Source organism: Pogoniulus pusillus, chromosome 4 (genome assembly GCF_015220805.1).
Source record: "Pogoniulus pusillus isolate bPogPus1 chromosome 4, bPogPus1.pri, whole genome shotgun sequence".
Taxonomy (NCBI): Eukaryota; Metazoa; Chordata; class Aves; order Piciformes; family Lybiidae; genus Pogoniulus; species Pogoniulus pusillus.
In genome coordinates, this window is record NC_087267.1 from 43,652,019 (window position 1) to 43,674,797 (window position 22,779).

At 43.1% G+C, this 22,779-nt stretch overlaps 1 protein-coding gene across 2 annotated transcripts; it reads right to left on the reverse strand.

Moving 5' to 3' along the window:
• Positions 1-1,836: 1,836 nt before the first annotated feature.
• RBM17 (RNA binding motif protein 17) lies at positions 1,837-21,638 on the reverse strand. Of its 2 annotated transcripts, none has more exons than XM_064142715.1 (12): positions 21,552-21,638; positions 18,282-18,422; positions 16,634-16,750; positions 15,600-15,766; positions 12,657-12,751; positions 11,638-11,694; positions 8,391-8,532; positions 6,314-6,465; positions 5,455-5,528; positions 4,995-5,093; positions 4,115-4,187; positions 1,837-3,374 (listed from the first exon to the last, which is right to left on the reverse strand). In XM_064142715.1, the coding sequence occupies exons 2-12, from the start codon at positions 18,402-18,404 to the stop codon at positions 3,271-3,273; spliced, it is 1,203 nt and encodes a 400-aa protein (XP_063998785.1). In that variant the 5' UTR covers positions 18,405-18,422; positions 21,552-21,638; the 3' UTR covers positions 1,837-3,270. The 2 variants fall into 2 exon arrangements, with proteins under 2 accessions (XP_063998785.1, XP_063998784.1); XM_064142714.1 differs by having other exon boundaries at positions 12,657-12,754.
• Between the last annotated feature and the right edge of the window lie 1,141 nt (positions 21,639-22,779).

A 22,779-nucleotide genomic window follows, 5' to 3' on the forward strand; every position in this document is an offset into this window, starting at 1 on the left:
AGTCTCACTCTGGGGCTGCATGAACTTCTCTCTAAGCTAACCTGCCATCTGTGTGACCAATCCATCTGCTTCCTAACCCCCTGGCCAATGCTCCAAACTCACCTTGAGCATAAGGCAAAGTCTGGGGTAAGGTAGAGGAGCGGGGAGAAGGTGGAAGGGTGGTTGGGAGCCCCTCCTGGGAGGGCTGTTGTGTTTCTGTATTACCCTTTTAACTTGTCTATTGCTGTCTATAGCTGTATATATTGTAAATACCTGCTTGCATGTTGTGCTGAGCTGTAAGTATAAAGCTTCATTCACTTTCCAGATTGACTGAGTCTAGTCTGGGTGATTTTCTTAAGGGTGGGGGTGGGGCAGGTAACACCCAAACCATCACATCACTGTAAAGAATTTCTTCCAAATCAATTATACTACAGTGATCACCTTAACCATTTAGAGCACCACCTAGAACCAGAAATAAATCACATCATTGCAGATCACTGCTACCAGTAGGTACCTTGGAAAAAGAGATGGGCTCACAATTCCAAGACAAAGAAACAAGTAAAATTCATCTGCTGCAACAAAGAACTCCAGGTTATGTTCTGCTGCTGAGCCTGACATATCCAAAAAATAAGGGGAAATAAAAGAGGATGTGCAAGCTGAAAGAGCTGGAGGTGTTACAAGTAAGTTGAGAAACCACTAGAAATAGAGCCAAGTCTAGAAATAGAAACAAGATGCCAGAGATAGGAAGTAGGGAAGTAAATTCAGATTCGTGTTTTTAAAGGCATGGAAGATGTAGCCACAGCTGAGAAATCCTGAGCCAACACATCAACACAGGGTGAGTGAAGAACCTGCATTTGCAGAATTATGCTTCTTACTAACTACATTATCTGTGCTAAGTAAAGTCTGAGTAAGGACCTGTCAGTGTGTCTGATTCTTCTCAGGTTTCCAGACCTGTGCATGTGTTTGTGTTTACTCTGGCATCACCCAGAGGACAAGAGCTTACAAACCACGCTCCAGTGGTGTATTTGTACAGCACCCAGCAAAGGGAGTACCCACAAAGAGTTAAAACCAAGGCAATGTATGTCTGCTGACACTTAAAAAGGGATGCTTATGCTGTCTTAGTGACATCATGGTACAGAAAAATGCTTAACTTCTAGCACTGATTTCCTAGACAAAACACTAAATGCACAAATCCCCTTCCCTACATTTCCAGGAGTAAACCTTACCTACCTCTAAGTCTTCAACCACAATAAGGATTTTTAGAACTACATGGTAAAAACTTGACAGTAAATAATTGTCATCAAATAGAAGACCTCCAGCTCACCAAACTGGAAGCTGCTAGTACAAACAGCATTACAGCTCATTAGAAGACACAAAACCCCAGTCTGTGCACCTCAGGAAATGCTTCCAGCTAGTCACTGAGAACAGTGGTATTGGCTGAAGAGCCATAAATAAATCATGGTGCTTAAAGCCAAGTCATATTTGCAGCCAAGTTCAGATCATGCTAAATCTGTTAGCAGTGCTTAACCTTCTACAGCAAGCAACTCGAATTACTTTTTATAAGCAAACCCATGCTAGCTCAGGACAGGCTGAGTTTTTTGTTGTACTACACACTAACAAAACTCTTCAAGCATTGCCCAAGGTCAAAGAGAAAATGAACAGTGACCAAATAACAGAATCTGCATTCAGTTACTGCCTCAAGCCCTGCGGTTTCAGTTAGTCAGGCCAGTTCCTCACCTCTGCTGCAGTAAGGTCTTCTAATAGTAGGTCACAGTGATTGCCAACAGCAGCCCATGTAGTGCAAGGGAAGGTCCTGTGCAACAGGAGAGGACAGGAAGGAAACCAACACACAGGAGATAAAATACAAGGTTTTCTTTAAAAACTGTTTTCTCTTTTACAAGCCAAGTGTTTGTACAGAGGTTGGTGAACACCAGCAGACAAAATAAGCAAAACACAAGACCAAGGGTTTGTTATATAGATCTGCAGCCAACACTTAATGGGTAACAACTGGAGATATTCACAGCGTTGAGCAACTACAGGTCTATACCCTCTCCCCCCCAATACATGTGTAAACCAGGAAAAAGACATTCAGCATCAGCTTTCAAACAGCTTAAACGCCCTCAGGGGTCACTTCCATTTTAATACATGTGGTGGGAGCACAGGGACAGTGGCATCAGTCCACAGCCACCTCTTGCCAACCCTTTGTCACATACTGCTCCCAAAGATAAAGCAAACATGACATCTGGAAGCAGAGTGCTATGTATTATTTTACATCAGATAAAAGAGTCGCAGTGTTTAGTAGCTTAGTTTGTCAACACTTCAGGTTTTCACAAGAGAACCTTTTTCCATCACTTCTTACTTGGGAAACTTCCACTGGCATTTCTTCTCTGAAAAAAACCCACCCACCTAATCTGGATGGGAGCAAGTGTCAGGTTTGAATCAGCTAAACAAGAAGTTGGTTGCCTTTGTGTGATGTGACAGTCTGACAGCTGGCCAGACACAAGAAAGTCTTCCTCAGTTCTACCTAGAGCATTTCATTAGGGAGTTGTCATCTCTTAACCCTGGATACTTCTAGCAAAGCCTGTGCAACAGCACAGGGCTCCTGCTAACAGCCCCTTAATTCTGATTCAATGGCTGAGCATTTTCAACTCCTTCCTGCTCCCGTCTCTGTGGGTTAAATGCTTGGTTGGAGGGCTTTGTCTTTTTTTGTTTTTTAAAGAAGGATTCATTCCTTGTTGCTTTAGTCTCCATTCTAGCACAGAAAGTATTGTCCTGGAGTCAGGAGAGAACAAACTATCTGCCAGCTGTCCGACAACCCCAAATCACACTGGCATGCAGGGACTGAGGACTTAGAAGAGCAAGGCTGTAACTCTGAGAGAGACCATCAGGGAAGAGAAGTAAATAATACATAGTTCTTTTCCAAAGCTTCCAACTCATTGTGGATGCAGCACAGGGACTCTCCATGATGAAGCACCAGAACAAGGAAGGCAGGAATACAGACAAAGCATCTCCTTGACAAAAGTCATCTGAAAGCTCAAACAAAAACCCCAAACCCCAGGATCCCTAGAGCATGAAGCAGAGTTGTGCAAGTCAAAACCACACAGACGTGAATTTTACTTTCAAAGGGCTTTATATTACAAAAAAATGTTAAGTCACAACGAATGTGAAAAATCCATTCAATGAGGCTTGTTTCCAGTTTGCTAGGAAAGCTGCTTTGCTCTTCTTTAGTCCCAGCCTACCGCTGAAAACGTGATTGCCAAAACAGTGACACCTCCAGCTAGGTTTTTAAAATCAAACTTGCTCTGCCAGATCCAGTACTCTGAACTTGTCCAGGTTGTAGAAACAAGCCTTCACCACTCTGCCTCCGAAGTATCTGCCATTTAGATCCACAACAGCTGAAATTGAAAGCCAGAACAGGTCAGCAATTCAATAAAATAAGTTATTTCATAAGCTAGATATTTTAGCCAGTGAGACTGTTTGAATCATAGAATCCACAAGCTTGGAAGAGACCTCCAAGATCATCCAGCCCAACCTAGCACCCAGCCCTAGACAATCAACTAGACCATGGCACTAAGTGCCTCATCCAGGCTTTGCTTCAACACCTCCAGGGATGGTGACTCCACCACCTCCCTGGGCAGCCCATTCCAATGCCAATCACTCTCTCTGCCAACAACTTCCTCCTAACATCCAGCCTAGAGCTCCCCCAGCACAACTTGAGACTGTGTCCCCTTGTACTATTGCTGCTTGCCAGGCCCCCACCTGGCTACAGCCTCCCTTCAAGTAGTTGTAGACAGCAATGAGGTCAGCCCTGAGCCTCCTCTTGCCAGGCTAAACACCCTCAGCTCCTCACAGGGCTGTGTTCCAGGCCCCTCACCAGCTTTGTTGCCCTTCTCTGGACACATTCCAGTATCTCAACATCTCTCTTGAATTGAGGAGCCCAGAACTGGACACAGCACTCAAGGTGTGGCCTGACCAGTGTTGTTTGAGTACAGGGGCAGAATAACCTCCCCTGTCCTACTGGCCACACTGTTCCTGATGCAGGCCAGGATACCACATCAGGAACAGTGTGGCCAGTAGGACAAGGTCTCTCTACAGAAGTTAACTGAGGTTTACAGGATGCAATTTAGTATCCTACCTTTGATGGCAGATTCAACCCGTTCAAACTCTAAAAATATTCTTACAGCTTCATCATCAGGGGCACCAGGAATCTGAAACAAACATCCCCCAAATCAGAAATAGTTAGAACAGTAGCAAACCTCTTATATTGCTGTGAGGAGGAACAAGAAAAGGTCTCAGAAGCACAATACCATGCTAGTTTGAGCCTAGCTGGGATATTCTGGTGAGAGGAATTAGATGATAGGCTGTGAAAAGGAAACAATGGGAATGTCTACTGCACTCATAGGCTTGCTGAGATGTATAAGAACAAGAACATAAACACAGATAATGCAGTTGTTTGCTCTCTGTCTTTGGGGCTGCACTTCTCTCTAACCTGTCCGATTAATCCTTCTGCTTCTTAACCCCCCTGTCTGACCCTCCAAACTTACCTTGAAAGTAAGGCAAATTCTGGGGTAAGGTAGAGGAGTGGGGAGAAGGTGGAAGAGTGGTTGGGAGCCCCTCCTGGGGACTCAGGTTTCTGGGAGGGCTGTTGTGTTTCTGCATTACCTTTTTAACTTGTCTATTTCTGTCTATAGCTGTACATAATATTGTAAATACCTGCTTGTATATTGTGCTGAGCTGTAAATATAAAGCTTCATTCACTTTCCAGATTGACTGAGTCTAGTCTGGGTGATTTTCTTAAGGCAGGGTGTGTGGAGGGGCAAATTACACCCAAACCATCAGAGATTTTCACTGATTCTGACATTAATAGCTTGTATTTTACAGACATGGAAAATCCAGAATCATAACAAAGTACCCTGTGAGGTCATCTACTCTATGTCCCTTCTCTTAGGCAGTAACAAGGCAGCTGTGAGAGACAAGTGCCACTTGCTTTCAGCCAAGAAGAGATTCTCTCTTACCTCAAAGATGACACATTTCCCAACCTTGCCGTATTTCTCGCATTCCTCCTTAGTTTCTACTTCAAGATCTTCATCCACCTCCCCAGCACCGACCATGTTCTGAAAGTTAAAAGAAGAAACCCATCTCACTGGGTGCAGTATCTACAGATGGTTATACAAATCACAGCTGCTACTGTGACCCCAAATACTTTAAGCTTCCATTTACCTGTCAGGAGCCACAGGAGAAGATAAGTTCCCTTATACTAAGGCAAGGTAAATGTGTAATCTAAAGCACAGTTAAATCACAGCCACAACTTGTGTCTCAGGAAGACATAATTTTCTCCTCCACCAGGCACCATGTAGGTGCAGACCAGAGGTGTTTGAACTGTGCAGAGTTACTGTATCAGGAAACAGGCTGAAATATTTCAACCAGTCATGCAGGCTGAAAACACCAAGACAAGTTCTTTGACTCCAAACTTACCCTTAGTAAGACCACTTTAGTTGGGCATTTCAGTATCTCAGTCAGTGGGTTAGAATCTGCTTTCTTGCCTGTTTCTGTTATGAAGACAGAAAAGTGAATCATGACATAATTTAAGACTAAATCTCATTTAATCCTTGTATGTTTTTTTTTAAACAGAATTAAATAACAGACTTCTTATTGGAAGAAACTCAGAACTTGGAGCAATTTGGAAGGACAATAAGCAGAAAAATGAGTTCTATGGAATGTGAATTAAGCTACAACACTGACAATGTGCTGTTTATGAGAAGGATATCATTCATAAACTTAGAATTGTATCTTCTTAATTAAGAACTAAACATCAGATCTCCTGACTTCCAACACTTGTGCTCACACAGAGCTGCTGTTCTAGTAAGGCAAGGTATTGCCTCTAGACAAGACAATAGCAGGGAAAAATGAGAGTAGCTTCTAAAGTACATGGTAGGAAGAAAGCCAGCAGGAGCAGAGCAGATAATTCCTTGAAGGGAAAAAGCTTCCAAACACTACAGGACAACTGGGACAGAAAGATGAACCAAGATAACTAATAGAGAATCACTTGAAAAAAGAATAAAAACATAAATTTCCACCAATATAGAATCACAGAACAGTCTGGGTTGGAAGTGACCTTGAACAACATCTAGTTCCACAACGCCTGACACAGACAAGGACACCTTCCTCTAGATCAGGTTGCTTAAGGAGGAGCACAAGGCATTCTTCCAATCTAGCCAGAATATTTTGCAAGGACATATGGCAAACAAAAAAAGCCAGGAGTTTCCACTGAGACTGAGCTCTTATTTTCCCCTGATCATGTTTTAACAAACTTATTGGTGTAGAAGAAAATTACCTTTCTCTGTAGATTCACCAACAATGATCTTGCCACCTCTCTTGCTTGTTTTCTCTACTGACAGTGCTGTGCTCAGTCCCTGTTCATGCTTTCCCAGCCCTTGGCCCTCTCTGAAACCATACTTCTGCATGATTTTGTGAGCCACAGTCCCTCTGCAAAGAGAAGAAGCATCAGTTAGCAAAAGTTCCTTATAGAAGCATTCTACCTCTTCAAATCTCATTACACAGAGACTCAGAACATAAGAGCTGCTACATGGCTTTGCAACCTTGCAATTCCACAGCACTCTGTGAAGATGAAAAGTGTTATCCCTTAATTATAGACACAAGGAGCTGGCAGAGAAGGTGACTAAAAAGTGTTCTTTCATACCCATCTTCCATCAGCAGTGCATGTCAACGTCACTCACTACACAGAATGGTTTGGGTTGGAAGAGACCTTTAAAGATCAGCTAGTCCAACCCACCTGACATGGGCAGGGCCATCTTTCCCTAGATCAGGTCTAATGAGATTAGACCAAGGTCTATTTAGTCTGGTTTCTTGTATTTTCCAATGTCTGGTACCAAAAGTTTAAGACAAAAGGCAGATACAGACTATCTCCTCCCGGCAGAACATTCTGCTATCTACTAGTTCAAAACTAGCACAAGCTCTGAAGTACATGGCCCTGCTCCCCCTTCCTGTAACACACTTGGATATCCTCAGTATTAAACTTCCCATGTTTCTGAATTTTCAAGAAGAATAGGCAATGAAGTCCCCAAGTCAGTGAAAGGTACCTTCCTTACCTTACAAAAAACACCTCCACTGACAGGCACTGAATTAATAGATAGAGTCAAAGTATACCTACATGTGTTGGCATTTCTTTGGAGACCATTGCTAGATAAGCCAAGGAACTGAAGTCATGGATTCATAAAATGGTTTGGGTTGGAAAAGACCCTAAAGACCATCTCATTTCAACTCCCTGCCATGGGCAAGCACACCTCCTACCAGACCAGCCTACTCAAGATCTATCCACCCTGGCTTTCCACACTTGCAAAGGTACAGCAGTTTACACCACAGCAAATACTCTCTGCTCATTCATCCCTGTTTTACCATTATGACACTAAGGTGACATAGAAGATGGAGGATCAGTGACCACATGATTATTTTCTAAGCACACTTAAATGAAACAAACAAAGATCCATTAAAACAGGTCAAAAAGTCTGGTTGTATAATGCTAAAAGGTTAAAACAGATTTAACACTAGCCAATTGTGTGGTCAAAGGAAGGCAGGGCTGGTCATATTTTTAGCACTTCCTTCAGTGAAACCCCAGGGTGTTGCCAACTAGAGGTGGGCAACAACACATAAAATAGATCCAAGATCACTGAGTTTGGTTATGCTTTTTCTGAAAAAAAAAAAAAAAAAAAGTTTAGAAAATTATTTCCACTTAAAAGGTGCATCAAAAATTGTCTGCAAAGTGGAAATGCAGTGTAGTAAACTGCACTTTTAAGTCCACATTCAGAGTTTTGACTACACACCTGGTGGGACTGATGAGTGCCACAAATAACCACTACACCTTTCAAATGAAGTCTCTCAAAAGCTGTTTCTAAGGACAAATTCAGTCTCACTCTGATGCCACTGTAGCAACACAAGCACTACATGTGATGGGCATCCAAGACAGGAAAAGTAAATGGACAGATTTACAGCCTTAGCTGCCACATTTATGCAAACAGAATTTTAGAACAAGTAAAGCAGAGCTGAAATGACTTCCCCACTAGTCAGTGGGAAAGAACCTAGAAGGACTAACGTGCCATTTGTGTTTTCCTGTACACTACATTAGCTTGACTTGTACCAGTTATAAACACTTCATAGAGCAGCGTGGCTCCAGAACTCGCTTACAAGCACAGCCTCCAGCACAACAACCTCAAACAATTTTCTCTCAACTGAGTAAATCCACTGGGTTTGCCATATCCTGTCAGTTAGGACTCTCTGTGCACAGCCTAACCACATACATGCAATGGGTTGTGTTGTTCTCTACTAACAAACTATTTGAACTTTGGGTTTCCACCAGCCTTCTCCCACAAAACGTGCACAAGTCCATCATTTACCCCATGTTAGCAAGGAAGGAGTTGCTAGGTCCTGTGGGGGAACGAGGTCTTTCAGGCTCATCATACACTGGAGGAGGAATAGCTGCTTTGGAGGATGGTGCCCGAGGTCTTGACTCCTCTTCATATGGAAATGATGCAACAGCTGAAGGAAAGAGACATTTGCTTTTTCAGTAAAACACTTTGCAGCTGAAGGAAAGAGATATTTGCTTCTTCAGTAAAACACTTTGCAGCTGAAGGAAAGAGACATTTGCTTTTCCAGTAGAACACTTTGCAGCTGAAGGAAAGAGATTATTTGCTTTTCCAGTAAAACACTTTGCAGCTGAAGGAAAGAGACATTTGCTTTTTCAGTAGAACGCTTTGCATGAGCTACCTATTTGCTATAAACATTGAAGTACTGTGCTGTCAATCTAGCTCATTTGCAGACAGTTCATCTCCCAAGTTGTATTTTTTTTCTGCTTAAGTCTTAACAAATTATCAAAAGAAGTCTCCCACATAAATCCAGGTCAGAAGAATGTTTCCTTAGCATGTGAATCCTTGAGAATCGCACAACCGTTTGGGTTGGAAGAGACCTTTAAAGGTCACCTAGTCCAAGCCCCCAGCACTAAGCAGGGACATCTTCAACTGGATCAGGTTGCTCAGAGCACAGTCCAACTTGGCCTGGAATGTTTTGAGGGAAAATAATGTTTGCTCTGGGAAACCTGGGCCAGTGTTTTACCACCCTCAGTGTGAAAAATTTCTTCCTGAGATCTAGCCTAAGTCTGCCCTGTTTTAATTTAGTATCATCAGCCTTTGTCCTGTCACAACAGGCCCTTCCACAAAAACTGTCCCCACCTTTGCTGTAGACCCCCTGAATGTACTGAAAGGGTCAAAGAAAAAGGTCTCCCCAGAGCCTTCTCTTCTCCAGGCTGAAGAACCCCAACTCTCCCAGTCTGCCCCCATAGCAGTGTCTCAGCTCTCTGATCATTTTGGTGGCATCCTCGACATTCTTAAGGTCCATGGCTTTCGTATGCTGAGGACTCTGGAGCTGGATCTAGCACTGCAGGTGGAGTCTCAGCTGAGTGGAGCAAAGGGGCAAGAATTCCCTCCCTGTATCTGCTGCTGAATATCAGCTCAGGATAGGGCTGGCTTCTGGGCTGCAGATGCACATTGACAGCTCATGTCCACCTCTTCATCCATCAAACTCTGCTTTGCCATCCCTTTACCTGTCTTTCTCAGAAACAAGATTTGATTTGAGTTCTTGTAGATGTTCCTCACTGGATATACACTGAGTTCATATTCACAGTTCAGAACACATTTATTAACATCTTCTCAAATGGAGGCAAGAAACACTGAGAGGCTACCTACACTAAAATGCCTTTATCCAGACAGAGGACAAGCAAACTAAAAGGCAAGTATTTACACAGTCTTAAGAGATCTCATTAATAGTTTCTGAATTGAAACTTCTCCTGGGTGAGAGAGATGATGTACCTATATCTAGACATAGAGATCTCAATCATTCTAATTAGATTATTAAACTACCATGCCCTCAGGAGACAAATATCAAAAAGTGAGGACATAAAAGTCTCCAAAAAGCTACAGGAACTATGCAGAACACTTTTCTAGCTAGAAGCTTTTAGACTGACTTAATATTAAGATTAACTTCTTGTGAATTAGTGCTTGTCTCCTACCAAATAAAATGTCAGACAAAACTTGTGGATGTTACATGAGTGGAAAAAAAAATCCCTCTCTTAGCAGCAGAGGGACTATCTGCTACTCCAGTATTTTCTCATTGTTTTTCAGCCCACCTTTCAGCATCAAGTAACAAGCCATAGAAAGGCTCCCTTGTGAGATTATGTTGCATTTTGAAAGCTCTTCCCCTCAGGATATTTCTACCATTTCCAGTCTGCATTTACTTTTCCTGCTCAATTGCTCTTAACTCAGAACAATCTGTTTTTTGTGTTTACACACTTCAAATGCTTTCACAATTCTACCATTCACTGACCCTGCCAAGCTTCATTATTTTTAATTTGAACCCTCTCATAAATAAAATCAGGACCCTCAAAGCAAAGTGTGTGCTTAAGAGTCTTTTTTTCTTATTACTTTTTAATGACATTCATGATATGCTGTTCATTATTACAATTTTCAAATGTAAAACCATTAGAGGTGCCAAAAAACTGAACTTTTGTTCTTACAGCACGACTGTGCCATCTAGTGGGCATCTGCCATCTTCAAGTTGTCTTCGTGGAGGAAAACCCTCTGGCACACACATCTCTTTAGGAATCACAAAGTGGTTTGTTTTAGAAGGGACTTTAAAGACCATTTAGTCCCACTCCCATAGGTAGGGCCACCTCCTACTAGACCAGGTTGCTCATGGCCCCATTGAACTTGTCTTTAAGAACTTCCAGAGTTGAAGCCTCCACACAATATCTGGGCAACCTGTTCCAGTGCCTCACCACCCTCATGGTCAAAAATTTCTTCCTAATGTTTAACTAGAATAGAATAGAATCAAATCAAATCGAATCAAGCTTCTCCCAGGTTGAAGCCATCACCCCTTGTATCACTCTCTGCCTTTGCAAAAAGTTCCTCTCCAGCTATGCTCTAGGTCTCCTTCAAATACTGGAAGGCTGCTTTAAGTTCTACCCTGGAGCCATCTCTTCTCCAAGCTGAACAACCCAAACTGTTTATCTTCATAGAAGAGGTGCTCCAGCCTCTGATCATCTTTATGGCCTCCTCTGCAGCTGCTCTAACAGTTCCACATCCTTTTGTGGTGGGGGCTTCAGAGCTGGACACACTGTATCCCTCAAAAGCTTAATAAACTCTGTCTGTAGTGCACTAGCCCGTCAGGAAAGATATTCATGAAGCACCTCCTAAAACAAAGGGTAATTCTCTCTCCGTGCTGTGGAAGTTCCTACCCAAAGTAAAATGTCAGGAACATTTCTTCTTCCACATCAGAAGGGAGTAACTGAACATGGAAGGGAGTAACTGAACATGGAAGGGAGTAACTGAACACGGAAGGGAGTAACTGAACATGGTTGTACCAGATAAGCTTGAGAAATCAATTCTCTATTAATACCAAAAGAATCATTTGTAACAGATTTGAAAGACAGCAGTGTCACAGGTACCCCACATCAACAAAGAACAAGCACAAGTTATTCTGCCACAAAGAGCCATATGGGAAGAGCAGCAGGGCAAGCCAAGTAAATAGAAGACTGAAAGAGAAATAACCACCACTGCTAGGATTTGGAAAACAGGATTTTTGTGTACTTACGTTCTTTGTCCTTCTCAACAAGAGAAGTGGGTGGTGCAATGGCAGCTCCTCCCATACCTATAAGCAAAATGGAAGACAACACGTTGGTTTGGTAAGGTTCTGATGCTTGGAATAGCTTCACTGAATCTCAACACAGCTGCTGTCTCCTCACCAGACTATCCTTAACATACATCTTTATTAACAGAGAAGTAGCAAGAGAGCAGTCTGGGGAGGATCTGCAGTGCTAAACTAGAAATGAATGAAAGGCACTTCAGTAGAGGGACCATTAAACTGCAGTGATGTATGGTGTCCACTATAGATGTGTTTTGCAGTATTTCAACATTGAAGACTGAAGTGAAACAAATCTTCATTTCCCAAACTGCTCAAACCAAAAGAGATACTCAGTTCAAGATTAACTGTACTTTCATTACAGTAAAGCAGAAAGCCTGTTCCATATTTTAATGATCAATATTCTAACATAGTCCCAAACTTCCAAGACAAATTAAGTATTTTAAATGTTCCTTGTCAGAAATTTTCCTTTTTAAAATTAACAGACCTGAGTTTTTCATTTACTGTAACTTTGCTGCTGAAAGGGAATGAAGTTTAATTTTACCTATGCAAAGACCTGTCTCATCACCGAGATTCACATCCTCTACCTAGTTCTAAGGAGATATGAGCAACAAACACACAATACTGAAAACTCATCAGTGATTCTCACAGCTTGATTTTATCTCATGCCTCACTCCTTTCCTGGAGCCTACACCATGCAGAAACTGAAAACAGGTATCTAAAAACTAATGTAAAAAGGTCTTTCCACAAATGATTTGGCTGCCATATGCCTCTAAGGAAAGAGCTTTTTTTTTGCATGCCAACAGTTATGGGATAATGAAATATTCAGTTTATTCTACAGGCTCAAAAGTAACAGTATAGTCCTGAGCTGAGAACAGAGAAATACAGAATCCATGAAACAGGAACAGGACTGTGAATTTCTCCCTCTTTTTCACCTCTTTCCCCACCAAAAATACAAACAACTCCCTTACTTCTTTTTCGTCTCTCCCTTTCATAATCTTCATCTTCGTCAGAATCCGGATCTGGTCTTCTTGAAAACCCACTGGCCTCATGTCTGTCTTTACGTCTTCTAGGAGACACAGCGCGTTAGGATAAAAAGCCATCAAACTTTCACAGAATAGAATCATAGAATCAACCTGGTTGGAAGAGACCTCCAAGATCATCTACTCCAACCTAGCACCCAGCCCTACCCAGACAACTAGATCATGGCACTAAGTGCCTCATCCAGTATTTTCTTGAACACCTCCAGGGACAGTGACTCCACCACCTCCCTGGGCAGCCCATTCCAATGCCAATCACTCTCTCTGCCAACAACTTCCTCCTAATATCCAACCTATACTTCCCCCAGCACAATGTGAGACTGTGTCCCGACCGTGCCCCCTTGTTCTATTGCTGGCTGTCTGGGAAAAGAGACCAACCCCCACCTGACTACAACCTCCCTTCAGGCAGTTGTAGACAACAATGAGGTCACCCTCATTCTTTGAGTTCATTCTTTGCTTTCCTTTGTGATATCACTTTTACAGTTTGAATTACACTGCAGTGCCTTCATGGGTGGCTTACCATGTCTTCCATGAAGGTGTGAGTAAATACCTTTACTTTCTAATTTCCTGCTTTTATTCTTTTTTTTTTTTTGTAAAATATAAGATGAATCCAAAGCAAAGCCATTTTCCACTTGTAAGACAATCAATAAAAATGTATGATAATGAGGAACCCTCTGAATAAATCCAGTCCAAACTGACTACAGTGACTACATGTCTACAATGGAACGGGTGTTGGATGGAACCAACAGCAAGTAACAGAGACGTTAATCACCCTGCTTTGAGGAGAATCCCTTTTAAACTCTCCATTGTAGGCTACATGGAATAATAGAACTTACTCAGAGTAATACAATTTACTCAGAGTAATGTAATTTAATCAGTCCATTAAAAACAAACAAAAATAATCATCATGCTTAAGTAGCACATTAGGAAGACATTAACTTGGCAGCTACAGTAAGGCTCAGGCAAGTCTATTACAACATTTAGCTGAGAAATGCTCCAAGAATCATTTGCACTTCAATTGCTGCTTATGATCATGAAATTACTTATTTTAATAGTTTAGAGAAAGAAAATAGAAAAGATTTTTTTCCCAAAAGGTTAAAAGCACAGCTTGGGCCATAAATCACAACTCATTCCCAGCACAGCCATCAAAACACATACTAAAATCAGCACTGCATGGAACACTGTGAATTTAAAACAAATGCATCTAGTTTTCAAAGACTCCAGTTTCTGCAGACATCTGATGAAGGTTTAAATGAAATTGCTTCCTCAATTTTAAATCAGAATGAATTTGGTATTTTTCACTTCTTTATGATTTCATGTACAAGGATAATTTTGTTGGCCCACACACAAGTATAATCATAGAATCCCAGTGTGGGGAGGGCTGGAAAGGGACCTCTGGGGGTTGTCTAATCCAACTCCACTGCTAATGCAGGGTCACCTAGACAAGGCTTTGTGACAAAATAACTATCAACACTGAGCTGTAAAAATGACAGCCCAGATTTTAGAGATCCTGCATGCTAACTGAAGTAGGACAGAACCTCAAGCACTCCTCCTCCACCAAAAAAAAACAAAGATATAACTGAGAAAAGACAGAGAATCTCAAATGACCAGAAATACTGATTTCCACAACCTGAACAGGGTAACAAAGTAGCTGTCTTGTAATCCACAGGCTTTACACGACTCATAATATGATTCTGGGGGATAGGTTGGACTGGATGATCTTGGAGGTCTCTTCCAACCTGGTTGATTCTATGATTCCAAGAACTGGATTATCAATTTAATTTAGAATAAGCAAATATAATCTTACTGCCTGGCAGATGTTTCACCACCTATCTCAATAAGATGCAGAATCTGCATTCAATTTCTTTATTAGGATTAGAGAGATTTCTTACTCCAGGGAAAAGACATTAAGTAATTAAAAATAGTATTCTCTTTTGTCCAAAGATAGAGTACTAAACACACAATTAACTTACTTAAACTGAATTCAAAACATTAAAAAAGAAAATGCAATTATGCCTCTCAAAGGTTATACAAGATAGAACTCAGTATTTTAAACTGGTATCTTTCAGTTTTAAAGCAAAAAGAGTGGTGTATCACTGACTCTCGAATGGTATTTCTGTAGTCAGGTTATACTGACAACTGCTCTAAAATATCTGCAAGATCAAATTCTTGTAACAGTGCATAAACTATGCACAGACTGTTGCTGCTACTGAGATTTCGGGGCTGGAGCATCTCTCCAACAAGGAAAGGCTGAGAGATCTGGGGCTGTTCAGCCTGGAGAGGAGCAGACTGAGAGGGCATCTTTTCAGTGCTCATCAACAGCTACAGGGCCAGGAGCTAGAGGATGGGGCCAGACTCTTTTCAGTGGTGCCCAGTGACAGGGTGAGGAACAAAGAAGTTTCACCTAGACAGAAGGAAAAACATGATTTCGTGTGACAGTGACAGAGCAGTGCAATAGGCTGCCCAGAGAGGCTGTGGAGTCTCTTACTACAGAGATTCAAAACCTGCCTGGATGCAATCGTGTACGATGTGCTTTAGCAGGCAGACTGAACCAAATCACCTCCAGAGGTCCCTTCCAATCCCTACCACTCTGTCTTTGTGTGAATTAACGCCAATATAGAAAAACATGACACAAATCCTTCAATCAAAGATTGAGACATGATAAATCCTGTATTTTTTTGCACTACAAGTTGGTTTAGGGAGAGCACTGAAACATTTTAGTTCAAACACTGCACTGGTTTCTACAAGCATGTTGTGTTTGTGGCAAAACCTTGAAGAATTTCCCTGAAACTTTCAGAGGGATAAACCAAAAGAAACTGATTTTTCTGGGTTTTTTAGCTGTCAATTCATCATGAGTTTAAACAAAAGCCTTACTTTTCTCTTTCTTCAATCTCCTTTTGCCTCTCCAGCTCACGCTGCCTCTGTCGCTCCTCTCTCTGACGTTTTACCACTTTCTCATAGTCGTTTGGAAACATAGGATCATACTCGTCTGCCAAAGGAATCAACACATCTCCCGCAGAAAAACCACTAGGCACAGGATCCTTGCAAAAGAAAACCAAGGTTTTTTTTTCATCTGAGACCTAAAAACACCCAGTTGGACGCTTCCTTCTCACTCCCACCAACACAAAACTCAACTCCTGACCTCTATAATGGCAGATAAAATCCAAATCCCACCAGTACGAAAAGAAGTATTTGCTTTACTTTAAAATTCACACTTCACTCAGTCTCTCACCATCTTGGTTTTCTTTATGAAGAAGGAATTACCCCATGCACTCCCCTTGACAATACCAAAGCAAATCAGTTCAGACAAGAATTTATCAAAATCCATGAATGTATTATTAGAAGTATCACAGCATCTTGCTGTTGAAACCATCTGTGAGAGGTCCTCCCACACAATCTCATCAGTCTTTTTCATCATCTGCTATTAATATAATCTAACAGAGGTGCACAGACTGTTCTTTTCTCACCCAAAAGAACTATTTCAGAACCATCACCTTGGAAAGTTTCAGGGAGAAAGCACTTTTTCATTCCTTAACACAAGAAATCCATTTTCAGAGGTTCTCTTCATTTTTTTAAGCTGATTGCTACCCAGGTTCAGTTCCATTCATTATTTACTTGATCAAACTGGTGTCTTGCAAAGTACTTTGAAGCTGTCCAGGAGAAATATACTACTAGTTTTACTTTAACTGCACGTTAACCTTGGTAATTCCATTTTGTATCACATGGAAGTCTGCATAAAGTTGATCATTCATTAATTAAAGAACCTCTGAGCAGTGGAAATAAATTTCAGACAATACTTATTTTACCACTAGGAAGTTCAACATAAAAACCCAAAGATGGTCTGCAGTCAAAGAATTCCAATTCCAAAACATGTTAACAGTGGGATGGTTTAGCTCTCTTGACTTTACCTTTAACCCAGCTGCTACATGAGGTGGTGTGTCCACAATCTGTCTTTCATCAGAAGAACTACCTCGTTTCAGGTCAATCACTGGAGCAAGGACTGTTGTTTGTTTTGTTCTTTGACTCTGAAAAATAAACCAACAAAAAATGCCTATAAAATTCAGCAAAACAGTTTTCTAAAAAGCAATTCTCCCTTTTTTTTCCACAAGTGTGAAAACCAGTCTCAAATTCTTTACTGTGCAAAGCTTGATAATACAATTTCTCTTCAGGTTTTCAAAAGACAGCAATTCTCAACATTTCTACTCAACCTTGATGTGGTAGTTTAGGTCATGTTTTGGTGGTGCCAAAAGTTTTTCAGTCCTGAGAGAGATGCTTGCCAACTATGGTTAAGGAGTTCTTACACAAATACAGACCTGATGCAGCATTTCAAAGAATGCTTTAGTGAAACCAGTGCATCCCTTCCTCTTTCTAAGTCAGTGAGAGGCAAGTTTGCATGCTCTAGGACATACACTGCTTCTTGGTATGGAGCAGGACCAGAAGCACACATTAAAAATTCAGACAATCTCTTCAGATGAATTTGAACTGAGATTTTTTTTTCAAGAAAAGGCTCAGATTTGGGAGGTCTAGGCTGGATGTTAGGAGGAAGTTGTTCACAAAGTGATTTGTCATTGGAATGGGCTGCCCAGGGAGATGGTGGAGTCACTGTCCCCGGAGGTGTTCAAGTAAAGACTGGATGAGACACTTGGTGACATGGTCTAGATGACTGGATAGGGCTGGGTGCTAGGTTGGACTGGATGATCTTGGAGATCTCTTCCAACCTGGTTGATTCTATGAAGACTTATTGTTCTTCATATTTTATCATCTGATAAAATGTATGACTATTTTGAACTCTGAATCTTCTAATCCTATTCTATTTCTCTACACAAATGCTGTGCATCAGGTCCATATACAATATATCCAATATATTTGCCATCTAAATTTCACTCATGCAGGTGTCCCCATTAACAGTCAATCCTGCTCTCAATTTTAGCAGAATTAGGAATAATTTCAGTGAAAATACACTGTACCTGCTCAAGTATTCAATATCTGTGCTACTTCTTCTCTTAATGATGTAATCTCACTCTAGAACCTACACACCACAAAGAATGTGTACCCAACCCAAATATCAACATTGCTTAAAGAAAAGGGGTGGAATAGTGTAGCAATAAACAGAGAAAATGGCTCTGTCACATTTAAAGCTCAAGGGCTCAAGGAATTACCTGCACTATTTCCTCCTTTTACATACACTGCACACACTTTCTGCAAAAATTTCTAATGCAAAATCTGCACTTTTTAGCAAAAAGAGAAAAAAAAAGGATTAAAAACCCAACCTCATCTTGAGATTTGAAGGTCGTCTTCTGGCTCTACTAGTTAAAACATCTGAGGTTTGCAGCACAAACATAGGTCTTCACTCAACTTTAATTTTGCAAGATTCTAATAGACTTCAAGAAACATAGATCTTGCCTCCCACCCAAGTTTTGCCATGTTCCTTGCTACAAACTCAAATCCCATCTCAAATTTAGCACAAATCATATCCTAAAGTCACAAACATTCCCCAATGGTACAAACACAAAAGACACTTGAATAACTGAAAGCAAAAATAGACAGAGACTATACCTTAGCTTGTGTAAGAGCTGCTTTCTTCACCTGCAACTGAGACTGTAGTAGTTTGAAATTTTTGGACCAGCCTTCTGTTTTAGAATCGCTGGTCTCCACTCCCAAGTCATCATAAAGTGACATTTTCTCTTCAATTTAGAACTAAAAAGGCAAAAGATAAACAATCCAAATGAAATAACAAGCCTATGCCAAGGTTATTTACTACTTGGTCTGTATACAGTCTTTTTATATCGATTTTGTTTCAAAGCCAGAGGAAGTTCAAGTAACACTTTTCTAGCAAATAGCAGACACACATGACTCCAGTGAGGCTGTGTGAAAGGTAAGGAATACTGTTCAAATATTAGCACATGCTGGGCATTTCCTAAAATTACTTCTCCTAGATTAGCTATCCATCATTTCAGGCTTTGAAGTCATGCTGCAGCCCACACTGTTGTTTTGAGGTTCATGAAGAAATTCAAGGTTATGCATCATACAAACTTCAAGAGTTCTGAATCAAACACAGAATAATTATTGTCTCTGCTGGCCTTAAAAACTATTGAGACAAAGATATCAACATTACAATCATCTTATTAAATGTCACTGTTTTTTGCAGATGTCAATCTGTTGGAGGGTAGGAGAGGCCTGCGGAGGGACCTTGACAGGCTGCATGGGTGGGCAGAGGTTTATAGGATGAGATTTAACAAGGCTAAGTACAGGGTCCTACACTTTGGCTACAACAACCCCAAGCAGTGCAGCAGGCTGGGGACAGAGTGGCTGGAGAACAGCCAGGCAGAAAGTGACCTGGGAGTACTGGCAGATAGTAGCTGAACATGAGCCAGCAGTGTGCCCAAGGGGCCAGGAGAGCCAATGGCATCCTGTCCTGGATCAGGAACAGTGTGGCCAGTAGGACAAGGGAGGCTATTCTGTCCCTGTACTCAGCACTGGTCAGGCCACACCTTGAGTCCTGTGTCCAGTTCTGGGCTCCTCAATTCAAGAGAGATGTTGAGGTGCTGGAAGGTGTCCAGAGAAGGGCAACGAAGTTGGTGAGAGGCCTGGAACACAGCCCTGTGAGGAGAGGCTGGGGGAGCTGTTTTTTTTTTAGCCTGGAGGAGACAGGGGTGACCTCATTGCTGTCTGTATCTATCTGAAGAGAGGCTGTAGCCAGGTGGGGGTCAGTTTCTTCTGCCAGTCAACCAGCAATAGAACAAGAGGACACAGTCTCAAGTTGTGCTGGGGCAGGTCTAGGCTGCATGTTAGGAGGAAGTTCTTGACAGAGAGAGAGATTTGCCATTGGAATGGACTGCCCAGGGAGGTGGTGGAGTTGCAATCCCTGGAGGTATTTAAGAAAAGCCTGGATGAGGCACTTAGTGCCATGGTCTGATTGATTGAACAGCGCTGGGTGCTAGGTTGGACTGGATGATCTTGGAGGTCTCTTCCAATCTGGTTGATTCTATGAGTCTATGTAAAGGAGTGTTTTTCTTATACTAAATATACTTGCCAGAGTACTATAATTAACTCAAACATCTTTAAAGGACTCTTACACACGCAGAATTTATATATATATACACACAACTCACATATATAAAATTAGGTAGGTAACTACACCAGTAATGTGACATGAAATGTATTATTTCATCTGATACTGCATCTGACATCAACAAGATAGAAAATTTCAATGTGATGAGAGGTCCATCACCTATGGAACAACTTATAAAGTCATTATTCAGTCTCTGCTAAGTTTGGATTACAGTACCTTCACCCAAAAAACAATAATGTTTTAATTTACTGCAGGATCAAACACAACTGATTAACAGCCTGCAGTGAAAGCTTACAGATTCGCCAGCAAGATCTTGACCCCACACATTTGACAGGTACTTAGACTCACAGAATCAACCAGGTGGGAAGAGACCTCCAAGATCATCCAGTCCAACCTAGCACCCAGCCCTATCCAGTCAACTAGACCACTGCACTAAGTGCCTCAGCCAGTCTCTTCTTGAAGACCTCCAGGGATGGTGCCTCCACCACCTCCCTGGGCAGCCCATTCGATTGCCTATCACTCTCTCTGTGAAGAACTTCCTCCTAACATCCAGCCTATACTTTCCCCGGCACAACCTGAGACTGTGTCCCCTTGTTCTATTGCTGGTTGCCTGGGGAAGAGGCCACCCCCCACCTGGCTACAACCTCCCTTCAGGTAGTTGTAGACAGCAACTTCTATAGATCAGGCAGGTTCCCTGAAATATGACATGATTGTTGCCACAGGCATAACTTGTATGCATTTAAACCTGTGGAAAAACTCTCAGATGCAACAGTCCACAACTCTACTGTAACTCAAAAAAATAGCAAACTTGGCAAAAAAAAAACCCCAAAAAACCCATCAGAACAATCTTTTAATCCTGGAATACCAATAATAACCAGGGCTCAATGAACAGAGTTCACTGCAGGAAAATGGGAGGCTGGAGACTACATTAAACATATAAGCATAAGAAATGAAACATCCAGGGGCACACCACAATGTGTACTGCAACAAGAGCACATTATAATGCATACGGGAGCAAGATGAGGATATCATTCTCAGATGATTGCTGATCTGTGTTAGGAGGAAGTTCTTCACAGAGAGAGTGATTGGCATTGGAATGGGCTGCCCAGGGAGGCGGTGGAGGCACCGTCCCTGGAGGTGTTGAAGCAAAGCCTGGCTGAGGCACTTAGTGCCATGGTCTGGTTGACTGTCTAGGGCTGGGTGCTAGGTTGGACTGGATGATGTTGGAGGTCTCTTCCAACCTGGTTGATTCTATGACACTACAATTCCCAGCTGTCACAGGGCAGAGTATAGTCCCCGCAGCAAGGGTGCTGCTATTCTGCGATAGCTGTATGATGCATTTGGGTTACTCGTAAGGATAACAGTGAGGGTGCTGCCATCGCGATAAAGGGACTTTGTGCCTCAACGGCTGGAGAGCAGAGAGGGCTCCACAGCCGGGTGGGTACAAGGGAGCAAAGCAGCAGGGCTGTACCTAGGCCAACATTAGAAGAGAGCTGCTGTTTCCGTCCTCCTTACCAAGGCAGGGGGTCGAGGCCCAAGCCGTAGCCGGACCGCGCAGCGGGGACTGAGGCCGCCTGACCCCCACCCCCCCGCCGCAAAGGGCCTAGACCTCTCAAAGGAGAGCTACCGCACGGCCAAGGCGGCTGAGAGCGGACAACCTCCCGCCCCCCGTTCCGCCCCGCCTCCCCACACCCTTGCCGAAGCCCAGGACGGCCTCCCCGGGCAAGCCCGGCCGGCCGCGGCCCGCCGCTCACCCGTCACCGCGCCGCCGCCGCCATCAGCCGGCCGCTGAGGCAGCCGGGAAGGGCCGCCCCGCGCCGCCACTGCGCCTGCGCGCTCCAGCCCCTCGCTGGCCGCCGGCGGCCGCGCACGTCCCGCTCGGCCAATGCGCGCCGAGAGCGCTGCGGCAGCGCCTCTGCTGTACCGCCCCCTGGCGGCGGGAGGCGGACGCGGCAGCTGCTTCCCCGCCCTCCTCCTGCTGCCGAGCTCCGCCCAGCCCAGGGCGCACCCCGCGTCAAAGCGGCGCTTTCACCCCTAATGAAGGTGCTAGACTAGCACAGGAGCCCTCTCCTACCTTCCTGGTGCCGTGGGGCTGGGTCTTGCTTCACCTCAGCCTTCCCACGTCTCAGCCGTCCTCCCACGTTGTTTTGGCAGACAGGACAGGGCAGGATGTAGCAAAGGGGATGCGAGGATGAATTCTGCGAGGCAGCAAAGATGGCAGATAATTGTGAAGTTTGGGCTTCTGGCTTCCTTAGTCACAAAGGAAAACGAATTGCTTTTGATTTTCACAGTGTACATCCAGTGTAATCACAGAATCATGGAGTGCTGAGGACTGCAAGGGATTTCTGGACATCATCTAGTCTAACCTTTCTGCTAAAGCAGGTTCAGCTAGAACAGGTTGCCCATGAGCATGTCCAGGTGGACACTACAACCTCTCTGGGCAGCCCTCAAAGTTCTTCCATACACTTAGGTGCAACTTCCACTGTTCAACTTTGTGCCTATTGCCCCTTGTCCAGGCACCACTGAAAACAATCTGGCCCCATCCTCTTGATGCTCACTCTTTAGACAGTTCTAATATATACATATTGTATTCTGGCTTGGAGCTTATTTTCCCCTCCAATCCCTAACGTGCCTTGTTGGTCCTGCATTGGGGTGAGACCGGGATGCTGGTGAGGGCTGGAGTTCAGCCTAATCAAGATAACTCCAGAATGTTGAGTCCTTTGCAGTGGTGGGAGATCACAGGCTCACTCTGGAGGAGTTTCTGGCTGACTGAATGAGGTAGGAGTCATTCATCTCACAGTCTGCATACCATACAATCAAACAGGTTGGAAGAGACCTCCAAGATCATCCAATCCAACCTAGCACCCAGCCCTAGCCAATCAACCAGACCATGGCACTAAGTGCTTCATCCAGGCTTTGCTTGAACACCTCCAGGGACGGTGCCTCCACCACCTCCCTGGGCAGCCCATTCCAATGCCAATC